Source organism: Schistocerca cancellata, chromosome 3 (assembly GCF_023864275.1).
Source record: "Schistocerca cancellata isolate TAMUIC-IGC-003103 chromosome 3, iqSchCanc2.1, whole genome shotgun sequence".
Taxonomy (NCBI): domain Eukaryota; kingdom Metazoa; phylum Arthropoda; class Insecta; order Orthoptera; family Acrididae; genus Schistocerca; species Schistocerca cancellata.
Window position 1 is genome coordinate 393,457,283 of NC_064628.1, and position 16,429 is coordinate 393,473,711.

The 16,429-nt window shown below is 38.9% G+C and overlaps 1 protein-coding gene across 1 annotated transcript in view; it reads right to left on the reverse strand.

The window, feature by feature from the left end:
• Positions 1-16,429, reverse strand: part of LOC126175120 (huntingtin) — a 539,564-nt gene that overhangs the window by 359,396 nt on the left and 163,739 nt on the right. The window contains exons 14-15 of the mRNA XM_049921673.1: positions 7,596-7,875; positions 1,255-1,382 (exon numbers count right to left, since the gene is read on the reverse strand). Of these exons, the coding sequence (XP_049777630.1) occupies positions 1,255-1,382; positions 7,596-7,875 (408 nt within the window). The remainder of the gene's footprint in view (positions 1-1,254; positions 1,383-7,595; positions 7,876-16,429) is intronic.

Genomic DNA, 16,429 nt, shown 5'->3' on the forward strand with positions numbered 1-16,429 from the left:
CCACTTCCTTCACAGACTCTCTACTGATCGCACACCCCTTTACCATCTGGATCCCTAGTCATCACTGTTGATGCCTCCCCCCTATACACCAACATCCCTCATGCCAAAGGCCTTACCACTATCAAACACTAGCAACATCCTTCAGACACCAAACCCAAGCCCACTACCTCATTCCTCAGATACCTTGCCAACTATATCCCAACACACAACTACTACTCCTTTGAAGGGAACGTATATAGACAAATCCTCGGCACAGGCATGGGTACCCACACAGCACCCTCCTATGCCAACTTTTTTATAGGCCATCTAGAGGAAACTTTCCTAATCTCCCAAAACCCCAATCCTCTTGTCTGGTTAAAGTTCACTGAGACTGAGGATGATAATAATTTTATGACTTGGACACAGGACCAAGACAACCTATCCTCATTCCTCCACAACCTTCACTTGGTCCTCAACCTAACACACCACCTTCATGAATGTTGACCTCCACCTCTATGGTGGCTCTAACCACACCTCATCCAAATTAAGACCACAAACCACCAACAGTACCCACATTTCCACGAACCACCTGGTCAGGCTGTGTGGATGACATATCAGCAGTGATGAGAATTCCCTCAGCCAGTATGCTGAAACTCTCAGAAGAGCCTTCACAGGCAGGCATTGCTTCCAAACCTAGTCCGCAAGCAGATCTCCTGTGTAATATCCTCATACAGCCCTAATCATTCTACCACCCCAAGAATCAGCTACAAAGGAGTGCCCCCCCCCCCCCCCTCATTGCCCAATATCACCTTGGAATTGAGAAACTGAAACACGTGCTTCACCAGAGCTTTAATTACCTATCATCAAGTCTTCAAAAGAGGGGCATCCTCCCCAAGATCCTTCCGACACAGTCCTTGTTGGCTGAAAGCTTATTTGTGGCAGTCTTTTTGCTGTGCCTATATGCAACTCAAATGTACCAATTATAGTTTCAACGTCTTTTTAATCTATCTTGAACCCCATGGGACAGCAAGGGGACATCATGAGTTAAAAGTCATAGCACCAATTAATCACCAAGGTCTTAGCTATCGAATATCCATCATTAAGAAATGTTGCTGTTTTTAACTGAACCCACAATGAAATCTCTTTACCAGCACTGACAAACCACCCCACCCCCCAACCCCCATAGAAATACCCCTTTGTAATTTTTAACTTAAAATATGCAAATCAAATACAGCAGCAGTTTAACATGGATAAAATAAAAAGAAACATTTTTACCTTTGACTTCTTTTAAGGTTTCCTCTTTTGGAATTTGTCTTGCCCAGAAAACAACAGTTCCAAGCACGAGGGTAAGCCGTTGTTGGGAAACGAGCTGACAGCTGGCTCAAAGCTTCACAGCATCCATACTGAACAAAAAGAATGGCAAACAGAGTAACCTATACTCTCATACGTAGGTGAGAAAGAAGAAAACTTGAATGTAACATTTGACAGTAGTGGCACATTTGTGCTAGTGGATTAGTTCCATTACCAAAGAAAAATCAAAATTAATAACTCTTTCAAAGGTTGAAGGATATTATCAAGTAGTGCTTACTACCAGTATATACCATACAATATTAGGGTATCAATTTAACATACAATAAATAAGAATGACAAACATCAAATATCCTATGTGTCACTAAAGCAGGTGGTCTCACATCAGTACCCTATACCAATGTTGTGTGTGACTTAGTGTAAATCCAAGGAATTAATTTGGCCTCATTCCCAACAGCTGGATTTGTTGATAAATACCATCGAGCATATTCTGAAATCAGAGCTGCACAACACATATACAAAACTTCGCAAATTGAAAAATTGGTTAACTGAAACTAATGGACCATTAAGTTGAGGTAATCCGATGAGTGGATTATGATAAGTTAACAAGCAAGCAAGGGTTCTATTCAGGATCCTCTTAAATGACATGGCAAATTTCCATTAAACAAATATGAGGATACTTACCACATACTGTGAATTGAAAACACAGAACTTTCCACAAAAAACAAAATCATGCGCAGAGCATGAGGCAGTTGTGTGGATTGTGGTGAGGCCATGTAATTGATCTGTATTTTGTGCGGAAAACACAGAATGATATGCTCTTACAATGAACTGAATCACTGCCACGAAATAATTTCTCAGTTGTTCTTTGTGCACGTACAGTCATCTAGCCACATCATCTGGGACACTTCACACATACGGAATGCACTGAGTGGAGGGGAACCCCTAACGATGAACCAAGTTCTGAAATCTGTAAATGCTGCCATAATATTGCTGCTGCAGTGTCATCCTTAAACTGCAGGTCACACATGGTGCAATAGTTCCAATGGCTGTAATGTGTTTATAATGGATTGTGAGTTAGCAGTTGAATTTGTGTTAACAGTGCAGTGTAAAGTATCATACTGTTAATTTCAAACATATGTGAAAGTATGGTTTCTCTGTGAGTAGCTAGGGGCAATAGCTTAAAGAGCAAATGTCATGAGATTGTACATAATGTTGAATGTTATTCTGCGGAGCATCTTATACCTTTGTTTAAAGTCATCGAATGGGTAGCTACAGCTCTGAAAATCAGAATGACTTCTGCGAAAAAAATAAGAAGGAAGAAGTGTGTTGGATATCTGCAGGAACCAACTACCGTTCTTTCATCTCCAGAAAAAACTGGGGTGCATGCTAGTTAACAAAAACTGGATGATTTTGAAGAGGATGACATGGATATGACTATCATGTGTGGAAAGAATATCCCACCCCATAGAAGTATATTCTTTCACTTCAAAACAGTAAGTTGTTGTTCAGAGGAAAACCCAGCCTTTTAGTGGTGCGAAAGAAGATCAAATTTCAAAGGAAAACCTTTACTGGAAGAAGAGTTCTGCTCACACAGGATGTTATCATTGTCTGGAGATGGTGTTTTCTGAGGGAAGTACAGGGTGCGTCGGTCAAGCCTGCATTTATTATTAGTGCATGGAAGTGTTGGAAGTAGTGGGGGGGGGGGGGGGGGGGGGGTGAGTAACCAAGGTCACCACTGCATTCTCCAACACAAAGCATTTCAGTAGCCATGGAGCAGTGGACTAAGCATCAACGGTCGTTTGCAGTGAAAGCGTTCTACCAATGTGGTAGCTGTGTAGCCGCTGAGCATCATTTCCTGGGGCATTTTTAAATTAATCGTAATAGGCCGATGCCTTCGGTCAACTCAATAAAAACTTGGGTCCAAAACTTTGAAAATGTCAATGAAACAACAAGGGAAAGAGGTGGCAGAACAAAGACAGTGCATACTCCCGAGAATGTGGAATGTGTAAGAACTGCTGTGGGAAAAAGCCCCCGGAGATCAGCTCGTAGACAGAGTGTTGCACTTCGAATTTCTGACAGGACTGTCCGAAGGATTTTGAGATTAGACTTACATCACCACCCATACAAAATCCAAGTGGTTAGTTCTTTGAATAACAACAACTTCACGGCCCAACAGCATTTCTGTGAAAGTCTTTTACAAATGATTGAAGAAAACAAGGAGCTTCTTCATAACCTCTGGATGAGTGACGAGACACATTTTCACCTCAATGTATATGTGAACAAACAGAACTTTAGATATTGTAGTGATCAGGACCCTCACAAACTCCTTGAAAAACCCCTGCACTCAACAAAGGTAACAGTTTGGTGTGCAAAGTCCTCATCGTGAATAATAGGCCCTCATATTTTTGAAAACAAAAGAGGGCAACTCGTTACCGTTACTGCTGAGTGCTATTCAATAATGTTAAGGACATTCTTCATACCTCAGTTTTGTCAATATGCCATGAATGATGAAACATTATTTCAACAAGATGGAGCAACAAGTCACAGAGCACACGTGAGCATTAATGTTCTCAATGAAGTTTTTCCTAACCAGCTGATTTCCAAGATTGAAGCAATTGCTCCCCCCCACCCCCCAAAGCTTGTGATTTTTTTTCTTATGTGGTTACCTTAAGAGCAAAGTGTACGAAGAAAGACTTCATAGCGTTGGTGATCTCAAAGCAAGAATCCGGCTGGAAATCGATAGAATTCCTCAGGGTATGCTCCATCATGTGATAGACAGCTTCATCAATCGCCTGTGAGAATGCCATGATCAAGAAGGATGCCATCTTGCTGATGCTATTTTCAAACAATGAAAAAAATGTGTTGATGTTTCTTAAATGCTTTTAAAAGTAGAATAAGATTGTATGAATAAAATTTTGATATCTGCATCTGTGTTTATTTTACACTCATTTAAAAAAATGCAGGTTTGATTGCCGCATCACGAAATTGTCTGGTTGTATAAAATGTGGGTAAATATTGGTCACTCCAGACAGACTGCATGGACTGATGGCATTGCATGAGGAACAATGAAAGTTCCACTTGGAAAAGGTAGTTGGCTCATTCTTATACATACTGGAACAATCAACAGCTTTGTTCCAAATTCTTTGCTGTTCTTTATATTGAACAAATTTGGGGACTACTTCAAGGAACTGATGGCAACAAAACTTAAAGAGTGGTTCATACGGTCTTTGCTTCCAAATTTCGAATAAAACTCCACTATAATATCCACTGAGCAACATATCACTCCAGTCAATCAACAAAGCCCGTGTATGCAGCAACAGGAAGAGTGACACAGTAGATCTGCTAGGAAAGAGCCTAAATGGAAAAGGCAGAACTGCTGAAAATTGTGAAACAGAATAAATCACATTATTTTGTGTACAACACTGACAAAATTACAGAGAAAATTGTCATAGTGTGTTGTGCCTTCCATCATATCAATGTCATTTTAATGTAGCAGAACTTGGGTGGGTTTAGGTGAAATCATACACTGTAGACAAAAATAAAGGTTTAAATCATAAGATTTTGAACTTTTTGCGCACAAGGTACTGAGCATTATTACTCGCACAAACAGCACAATATTGTCACACATGTGTGGTACATTTTGGAAGAGGCAGTGGAACAAAAAGAGTTACCAATAACTACTTCACCTTTGAGGGGCAAACATACAAACAGATAAAGCCTACAGCCCTGAGAACCAGAATGGCTTCTTCCTATGCCAACCTATACATGGGTTGCTTAGAGCGGGCTTTCCTTGTATCCATAGGCCTTGAGCAGCTGGTTTGATTTAGATACATTGATGACATCTTTGTCATATGGACTCATTGTGGTGAAGCTGACCTGTTAAAATTCTTGGAATCTCTAAACACATTCTCCTAATTAAATTTCACACATGCCTATTCTCAATCCCAAGTGACTTTCTTTGACGTTGATCTCATCCTCACTCAAGGTCAGCTACACATGTTAAACCCACTACCTACATTTTAACAGTTGCCGTCCTCTCCATGTCAAATGTTCCCTACCATACAGCCTTGGCATTCGAGGCAAACAGATTTATTCAGATGCAAGCTCTTTACAGCAATACACCACCATTCTCACAGCAGTCTTCACTGGACGTAATTACCCCACCAGCCTAGTTAAAAAGCAGATTTCCCGGGCCGTCACATCCAGTCCTGGTACTGCTGATCCCTCCAAAAAACAACTTAGGAGTACACTTCTTGTCACTCAGTATTATCCTGCTCTTGAATGTACTAAGCAGCTACTTCAACAAGGCTATGACTTTTTAAAAACATGCCCATAAATTAGGTCCCTTAGATTTTGCCCACCAAACCTAGAATAGCTTTATGTCACCATCACAATCTCTGCAATACACTTTTCAAACACTATGCTCCTTCTGCACCCATCTCCCCACCCTATGGTTCCTACCCCTGCGACCATCCCTACTGTAAGACTTTCTCTGTGCACCTTCCCACCACCACCACCTGTACCAGCCCTGTAACTGGCGAGACATATACTATCAAAGAAAGAGCCACATGTGGAACGATACGTCATATACTAGCTGTTCTGCAAACAATGTTCAGCCTTTATACATCCGCCAAGTTATCTGTTAGGATGCTCCACAACATGACAGTAGTAACCTCCATGCCTGTTTCACTACACGTGCCATCTGGTTTCTTCCCCCAGGCACCAGTTCCTCAGAACTCCACAGATGGGAACTCACGCTACAACATGTCCTTGGCTCTTGCCACCCACCTGGCCTTAATTTATGTTAATTTCTTTGGTCTCAGCATTTCTTCACAGTAACTATTCCTTTCCTCATTCCATTTTAGTTTTCTACATCTTTCATTTTCTGACCTGTTTATTTTTCATCAGTCCTATGCTATCTCTATTTCATATAGTGCACTTAGCTTTTCGCTCTTATTAACTTGTGCACAATGTTTTAGCAGTAGTCTCTATCTTGCATATTACCCAGTCTTCCATCTTTAAACTCCCAGGTTTTCAAATCTCCTTCAGTGCAGTATCCAACAATCAATCTTTCCTTCTTATCCCGTCCAGTAAGTCACTACTGACCCAGGGTTCTGGGTGACTTTACTGTGACTCTCTCCATTTCCTAAACCTCACAAGTCTTTTTCCTTCAGCCCTCTTCCTTCCCCTTCAACCCTTCTGCCAGAAGAACGACCCAATGGCTCTGAAAGCTTGCGAACCATAATACCTTTTATACGTGTGTTCTCCCACTGCCGCTTGGTTAGTAGGTTTTTTTTATCTATCCAATTACGTCATATACATAGTGTATGTATTATATATGCAACAGATAGCAGAAAAGAAAAAATGTATTTGTGTCAGGAGTGGGTTTACAGCAAGTGCAGCCATTTCCCCTTGCTGTGTTTCAGTCACAGCAGTCACTTTGCTGAAAAGTTTTCCAACCAGCACCTCTCACTTCATGGGCCTCCAAATTGGCTACTCAATCTGACAATGTAACGCATCAAGCCTCAAACACTGATTTAATTTAAGTGCTTGTACAATTCAACAGAAAAGTTTATAAAAGAAAACCACTAGCTCTAGGTGGATAAAGTGTATGCAGAACTAGTAGGTAACACATTTCACACTGCATTTTCACACTTAAGCTTCATAATTTACTGATTAGCATTTTTAAAAAGATTACACTGCTTTTTCAAATCCAGTGTTCTTTAAGTTAACTGCAAATGCAAGTTGGTACTAATTTTGAGTAAAATACAGTAAAGTCTTTTCCACCTTGGATTTTCCACAATGAAGCTTTAATTTTTCAAATTGAGTACTGCCATTTTTAATATCTCTTATTTGCAAAATAAATAATCTTGAAAATAAAATTGTGATTTAATAATGGTAGAAAAAATATCTACGTAAAAAAAGAAGATGTCACAGAAGGAAAAATAGAACTACTTGTGTTTTTCCTTAATATTATGAGAATAAAAACAATAATGAAAAGCCGAGTTCATTCTCTAGTTCTCTTTTATTGTTGTCTTCAATGTCTCAACTAAGAAGTCTGGAAATGTTTCTGTCTGCTCCTTGAAAACACCTACATTCTACAGTCTTCAACTATTTGTTACAGAATTGAGCAATACATCTCAGTGTCTGCTGTGTAGTAAATTGATTTTTTCTCATTTTTCTTTGGCTGGCTCTTCCAAAATCATGCGCTTTTTCTTATACAATGCATACACTACTCAGAGGGTTTTGTCATGTAGACAAAATTAAGCTAGTGCCAAACATTTGTTAAAGTATATAATGCTTACCGAGAGGAATTTTGAAGAAAGGATTAAGCTCTTGCAAAGCAGGCTTATCATCCGCGAAAGTGATGATTCGACCAATCTGTCAGATGCAGCTGTGCAAGGGTAGAGGTTGAAAGGTGCTGGAATGCTGTTAATGACAGACCGGTATGGCAGTGAGTGGCTTGACATTTCTGGCATTGTAACAAGCAACTGGCTCATATAGCAATTGCTGTAATAGGCTCCTTTTGCTGTCACTGTATCTTGATGAGGGTAATCCACTGGGAAGAACAGCTTGTCAATTATGCTGAAACAAATACAATTGAGTGGCATCTGATTCCCAGTTCCACTTTCTTTCATTATTTCTCACATGTAGATTAACAATGTTTCAATTTTTTTACAGGAAAAAGCATAAACAGCCTGGCCTAAAAGTGTCTCTACCAAAAATTAATATTTTAGAATATAAAATAAAACTGTTTCAACAACACTGTTCTAAAGAATGAAATTGATATTAATGGAGTAGTAGGCATTGTTGTATTAGGTTATTTGTGTTGTTTCGACATAACATGCAGTAATAGCCAAAAAATGATACATATAATATCCATAGCAACAGACAGGCATAGCAGCTGAAATAAATAACTGACACAGAACAGTCCCACTCAACATCAGTTGTCTTCCAAAAGTGTGAATATATCAATATTTGATGCAAATATTACTTTAGTTTTTATAACAAAACTGGAAATTTATTTTTAAATTTATGTAAGTCAGCAACAACTGTTGTTTCAAGACACTGATACTCAAAGTCGCACACCTCTTCACAATTTATTCATAAGACCTACAAGTGCCTTTTTGTAACATGACAACAAACATGAGATCATGTCATATTAGATACTAATTACTATGAACATTCCAAAGTAAAGTCTTCACTGGTAGCAACATCTGTAAGATAGAACAAACTGCTCACTCACATCACATGTTAACATCGAGTCCCATTACTCCAACCCCTTCACTTTCATATCCAACTAAAACATGTACTGGTCCATAACTGACTCAAGAGGCAGAAATAAGGGACAGGCAAAAGTGGGAGATCAAACAACCTACACAATTCCAAGACTGTCCCAAAAAAATGAACATCTGATCCTCCCCTCTGCAGCCTAGTGGGTAACCACTGCAGCAGTTACTAAAAGCCTCCTTTGTTTGAACAAAAACGGTAGAATGTCTCTAAAGTTAAACTGCATAACATACTCCGCAACAGTATACTGAACACAGATTGTAAAACCAGTTTGCCGGAGAGCTCGTATATGGTGACGCTCATATGAAATAACTTCATAACTGACCAAACTGTGATTAAAAATGCTCATCACTTTACTTTCATGCCATAATTTAGAATGGCTTATTTGGTACTAAGTAAAGTTTTATAGTATTGTTGGCTGGGAGAGGTCTACGGAAGCTCAGTCACCTCCCCTTGCAGCCAAAGACTGATAATGAAATTTTTTCTCACAAGATTTGAAGAGGCTGTAAAGGATGTGCATGACATGTAGGACTGTTTACATGACTCACGGGTTCAAAATGGATGATGAGGAGCACCAATACCTAATAGCTATATGTCAGCATCTGCAAGCATATGTACTCTACAAAACGATGCACAGTGCTTGGGGAAGGTTACTTCATCCTAAAATTATCCACTCCACATCTTATACAATTTGCGTACACAACAAAGGAAAAATTATGGTTGTACTCCCCACACATCTCATTCTCATGGTCTCTATGCAAAACATACAGTGGACACACCAAAGTGTTGCATTCTACATTGAATACAGCACTGACCTGAAAAAAAAAAGAAAGGCCACACTGTTTTCCCAAAATTCAACCACTACCCATAAGCACCCCAATCAAAGTGTTATTTTGCCATCAAAGCAATCCACGCAAAATCCCAGTCCATCCTTACATCACACTTACTCCTAACTCCTTGTCATCTAGACCACATCCCAGAGGAAGAGGAAAACCAGTTGCAAGAACTGTTAGATATATAAAACTAGCTCATCCTTTTCAGATCCCATAACAGGCTATCCAAATCTACCAAAGGCAGGACAACTTGTGAATGCAGTTACATACCACATCTGCTGTAATTTCCACACAGTATTTTACAGTATTTTTTATGATAATGACCACCCATCCAAATGAAAGGTAGCTGCCAAAATGTTGGCAAGAGCAGAGTTGACCATGTAGTGGCAGAACATGCTGAGCACAATGGGCTCGATTTCAATGGCTGCAACACAACTTATCCCATCTGGATCCTCCAACCACCACCCTATCAGATTCTCCGAACTATGAACTACCTACATAGACGGTGTAACATAACAGACACTGAGGACTCACACAGGAGTGCTTCTTTTTATTTAATAAAATTGCAGCCAAATAGCCATATACAGTTACTTTGCTTAATGTTTACACTTACATTTACATTTTACATTTTTTGCATATTCATTTATAGATTTTACTCGTTTACTCCACAGTTCTATGTGATATCGTTCACAGGCTTCGTTACACAGTCCACACACACAGGTTGTGGTTGAGTCATGATAAGTTTTGTTGTTTCAAATTAGATGACGAAAGCCGTGAATAGAAAATCTAGTTATGACATGCCACAGTTCGAAGTTTGGTGCTGTCCATGAGCGGTTCGTCATTGCTTCGGTGCCACAGAACTCCGGCCATGCTTTTTCTTGTTTATGCTCCATGATCAGCAGTTGATTTCTGGAAGCCCTGGTGTGTGGCATCATATATTGAAGTTTGATGTCTTCAATTAGGAATGTCTGTCTCACTAGCAGGTACACTAGTCTAGATCTTGTTGTCTTTGAGAGACCTAGTGTTCTTTTTAGATAAGTTGATTTTACCTTTTCTAGTGTTTCTAGGCTTTTTTCTGTCCGGTGGTCCATATAACTTCCATCTCGTAGGCCAGAATTGGCAAGATTTTTGCATTGAATAATTTCGTGGCCATTTCTAGACTGAGTAGGCGGATGTTTTTGATGTCCTGTATTGCTTGGGCTGCACGTTCTGTTGTATGTTTTGTGAAGCATTTGGCTGTTGGTTGCAATGTCACCCCTAGGTACTTCAAGTCTGATGAGAGTTTTATTTTTTGTCCTCTGATGTTGATTTCCGCATTCTTAGGTGTTTTGCTTCCTTTTCTGAAAATCACCATTTCTGTCTTTGGTATGTTTATGTGTAGTTTGTGTTCACTGCACCATTTGTCTATTTTTTCAATGATTTTCTGCAGCTTCTGTATACCTGTTGAACCTACAGCTATGTCGTCAGTGCATGCATATATGTATACATCTTCTTCATTTTCTCCAATTCGCAGTACTTCTTTAGTGACAAGAATGTACAGCAAAGGGATCATTGGGTCATCCTGTAAGGCTCCGTTCAATTGCAGAATGAGGTTCAAAAAAGAGAGGTTGTCTGATATTGTGATTAAGTTGTATTTGAGGATTGACTTGATTATTCTTGCCCATATGCGATCTTCTCCCATTGTGTTTTCCAGTTTTCGGACTATGAGATCTCTTTCCAGTAGGTCTATGAACACTGTGTAGAACATTTGTTTCTTTTGTAGTGCTTCGTCGATGTTGTTTAGAAGAAGCATGACTGCCGTAAGTGTTGATCTTCCACATCTGAAGCCCATTTGTCGATCTGGGAGGTGACTGTCCACAAAGGCTTTGATTTTTTGTGTAATAATCTTTTAAAACATCTTGAACTGAGTATTTTCCAGGGCTATGCCTCTGTACTTGTTTGTGTCCATTGGGTCTCCTCTACCTTTGTAGAGAACTTTTTAAACACATGCACCTGTCAGAAAGGGTGGTGACAGTCCACCTCAAGGGACAGACCTTAAGCATGGCTCAAGGCTACCAGCTAAAAGATGAGGCACAAGAGACACTGTGGATTTCCCTGTCAGATATGTCAGATCCGCACACTCAGAACTGAAGTGGTAACAAGGCAAGAATGCTAACTAAAATAAAATATCTCTGCGTAAAAGTCTTGGACATTTAGCATCACATGACCCACTAATGGTGTATTAATTCCAAACTACAATAGTGAATGTGTCAATGAGACATGACAATCACTACTTATAATGTTTTTACACACAAAAAAATGCAAGTTGCAGCATCATTAATAACTCCTATTTATGCTAATTTCCTTAACAAATTAATTATTATATGAGAACCTGAGATGCTATGACCTCAAATGAGGAGCCAAATGAAACACACTTGTTTATATTATAACATGCTTTCAGACACTAAATAGTTTTAATGTTAGAAGCAACAAACAACTCTGCAGTTAAATTGAGCCAGAAAGCACCATTCTCCACAGTACCATGTATTATGAAGTCAGCACAGAGTAGGCACATCCGTTGTCTGACAATCCGTTTTGGAGATTTTACAGTATTCATTGCTTTCAAAAATAATATTAAATTTATTTAAATCAGTCATTAACAAAGTACTTTGCTGTAAAGAATGATATAGTCATTTTACTCTCTGAGGACAACGGATGAAGGATCATCGAAAGACAATTTGGAATAATTTTATGTTAATTTACAAATATATTTTCTTTGTGTAAACCAATGTTGCAAAAAGGTTGCAAAAATTAATTTTGTCAATAACAACGGAGCTACTTTCATATAAGGATAGTTTTAATGTTTTATTTGTAAAATTTGAATAGAGGTCAACAAGAGTAATTTGCACTGCAATGAACAGGGCAGTGCTGTGCCGGGGGAATGTCTTTTGTGCCTCAGTCATAGCCACAATCTCAGTGCTGAGTCAGACAACAGGTAGTGCTGCAGAAGGATTTTGTGCGGCATATGAGCTGCACTGAACGTAAAATACTTTAAATTTTATGCTATGTGTTGAATTCTATCTTAATTAATCATTTGAAGCTTATAGTTGTTCACAGATTGCGAGAACTTTAACTTTCGATGGGTGTTTGGCACTGAAGGTAGTTGAATTATTACTTCTGCAGTGTGTTACACAGTGCTGCAGTCAAGTAAAGACTGTTTAAATTAATTTCACATCACATGGATTAGCAATGCTAAAGAGAAACTACATAGATATTATTAAATAGTTTCAGTGCCAGTTTTCAATGACTATAGAATCATTTAGAGAACTTTAATTTCTGATTCTCATCAAATCAGGGCACTTTCAGACTCTGAAATTGAGGGCCCAAGTGTGATGAGTGCTTGGTATGTGAGTTAGCTTCACACATACTATATATATTAACCTTGCAGATGAATTAAAAACTGTTTTCAGCTTTTTTTTTATATTAAGTCTGCAGCTCACGGTCTAGTGGTAAATGTTGCTGCCTCTAAATAATGGGGTCCCGGGTCGATTCCCAGCTGGGTTGGAGAGTTTTTTTCATTCAGGTATTACATTTCATCCTCAGTGACACATCAAATAGAAAGAGTTCCAGCAGGCAGTTGAACAATACCAGACGGGGCCTCCTGGCCAATAACACCATATGATCATTTCACTTCACTTCCCTTCATTCATTTTATTGACAGGCCATCATTTGGAAGTAAATTCAAATTTATTTATTAATATAAACTTCATTCAATTTCACTCCAATCTATTTGTCATCATCAGTTACTTAACTTCCTATTTCATTCACAAATGTTGCCGTATTCTGGAATTCTCATCAACTGCTAGGAAAAACAGAACAAAAAATCTAATACTTCTATAGCCAAGTTGGCCACAGGGTGATACACGGAGCTATGCGTAACCACCCTTTACACATATGTTCAAGCCACAGTTTGTGTTATGTCGCAGAAACAACCCTTTGCTATTTCAACCACAACTTTTAACACTAATTTTATCAGTCAAAAGTGAGAGTAGGGCTCACAGTGGAAATTGTTCTTGCAAAATGTCCTTTTAACCCGTAATCCTCCTGGACCCAGTCTCCATTAGCTCCTGCCCCACACTGTCTTTCGAGCCTAACTTCACTTGTCCTGCACTCACACCCTTCCTTCCACAGTCTACCTATCCTTTACTCTCTCCCCTCCTCCTAATCCACTTCTCTGTGCGCTGTTGACAGCTCTTCCTGCCCTGCCTACAGCTCTCTCCACATACCTCTCCTCCTATCCTGGGCACCCGGTGTCTCTGCCTCACACGTCTGCTACCCATCCCAGACCTTCCCACCCTTTAAGTGTCAAAGTGCAGAGCTTGCACAACGTAGCCAGCCAGGATAATGTAGCAACACAGATGACGGTGTGTGCATGAGTACTCTATATAAGATTTGAATGAGGATTTGTCCAAAAAGTGATAAAGAGACAGAAAAAGTTCTAGGGCCAATGGAATCAGATCCTAGTTTTTATATTGTAGTCTGGCACTTAAAATGAGTGACCGAGCCACCAAGCCAAATACTTTACTAATAATGACAGTAAAATTACAATTTGTTTCTTTAATTTCAGTCTAGGATCACAAAAATTGTCATCATACGATCAAGTTTGGTCTTTAGTGATCATCTTCAGTTCTGTAGTATGACAAGATTTCCAAAATCAAAATGTTGGACACATATCAGAAGTTGAAGAGAATCAACATTTTGTGGAAACTTTCATTAATACTGCATCTAAATAATAGATCTTTGTAAAAATACTTGGTTTGTGCCATTACTACACAGATTATCATAACCTTTTGTTAAAATTTGCACAAAAAAAGGGTCAAAACAGGGCAATCTATATAAACCTGAATTACTTCAATGAGTCGTAATTTCCCTTTGTAAGCTCATAGAAGCAGAAAAGTTGTTTTAATGATCTCAGTAGCTCTAGGAGAATCAGAAGTACCACTCACTGTTGGAAAGTTGATTGTCACTTCTGCACACAAGGTCCTTTGCCTGGTATAATGCCACACTTACTCTGTTCGTGTCAGTTTGTTCGTAGCCTCGTCAGTCGCAGTTTGTGAAGTCTGTGAGTGTGTAGTTTGGGTCGCATGAGAATAACGAGCAAATTAGTGAGTTGTTCACAGTCTTTAGCCACCAAAAACAGACAGTACACACTTCAAGAGCAGGTTTTCGTTGTGCAAAAATACTGGATGACAGACTCATTGGTTACAAAACAATGGGCATTCCGGAGAGAACTCATTGTTCGCAATGTTCCAACAAAAGTAACAATTTTATTGGAGACAAGTGATGTACTATACAGTGGCAGTGGTAAACACAGACGATCATTGAGTTCAGAGGTTACTGATAATGTTCGAAGACTCTTTGAGAACGAGTTGTGTCGAGTGAGCCGGGAGGCAGGCATTTCGTATGCCAGATGTCAGAGAGCTGCAAAGAAATTGGCCCTGCGGCGATACAGAGTGAACATAATGCACGCACTGTAAGAAACAGATCACGAGAAAAGAATGCCTTACTGTCAATGGTTTCAGGGGTTTCTTATTCAAAGTCCAGACATTCTCCCCATCAACTTGGTTTACAGATGAGGCATGGATACATCTGTCAGGCCACATCAACATACAAAACTGGGCTGGTGTAAACCATCCCTAGATCCACAAAAGGCTGGAGTGTGGTGCACGGTGTAAGCTTCTAATATTGTTGTCCCCATTTTCTTCGATATGATCACAGCCACTACAATTTATATGGGCATCTTCCAACAAGCTAAAGCAACATGTCACACAGCTTGCACTTCCGTGCAACTAGTAACCAGTTTCTTTGTTGAGTGAACATTCTGAAAAAAAATTTTTGCTTCCCAGGATCACCTGGCCTAACCCAAGCCCCCTCCCCCAGATTTTTAATTCTGGGATTATCTTAAAAGACGAGTGTACAAGAATAAACCACGGGCAACTGCAGAACTCTGTGATTCCATTAAACATTAAATAAGCAACTCTGGTGACAATACATCTCACATAACATTGCAGAATATGGTGAAACGAGTACAGTTGTGGATCGATGCTGGTGGAGGGCTCTTGCAACATTTACTGTAAGGACTTTGTATGTACATATGTATGTATGTATGTATGTCGTCTTGCACTTGTGTATTATCATCTCCCAAAATTGCAAATGTGTCCCATTATTGGTTCAAATGTTATGACCCATTAAAGTAGTTCAGGTTTATATGTATCGCACTTTACCTTCCCTTACAAACAGAGTAAATATTTTGTTATTTTATTGTTGTCACATGCATGTGCAATATATCACTTTAATAAATGAGGTCCTTAACGATGGTAAACAATGGTTATAACAAGTACTTATTATATTTTTATATAGGCTACCCGTTTCTCATTTTCATTTGTATTTTGCTGAATAATTTATGTCATTCAGAAGTCTGTTATTTTCAAATAGAAGTTTATAAAAATGAACACACGAAGTATCCTGAAAATGAGTCTTAGTTATAATTATCTCCTTAACAATTTTCACACTAAACCTACTCTTTTTATCAGTCCACAGAGAACACACTTTCTGCAGCAGTATTAGGGCCAGATAGAACTTGTACAAACACAGTAATGAGCCACAAATTTTTGCAGCAAATATCTTGACATGTACGAAAGTTGAAAATGATACACTGTTGTTGACCAACAGACATAAAAGTTCTTAATTCATGGTTTTACACTTCACAACATTTTTAACATGGTGGAGTCCATCAAAAAGTTCATCTTCACACATTTCTTTCACAATATTTCCATCAAACTCTACTAAGGTTTTAAGACTTTGCTAAAACAACTTCCTAAGAAGAGGATCTCTGAGCTTAATCCAGTTAAATGGTTTCAGTACATGAAATGGGTAATCCCATTTATCAAAGTAGTCATTTATTGTCTCATAATCATTTATTGTCTCATAATTTGAATAACCAAGAAAGCCGAATCTTTCAGCAATTTATCTTCTGA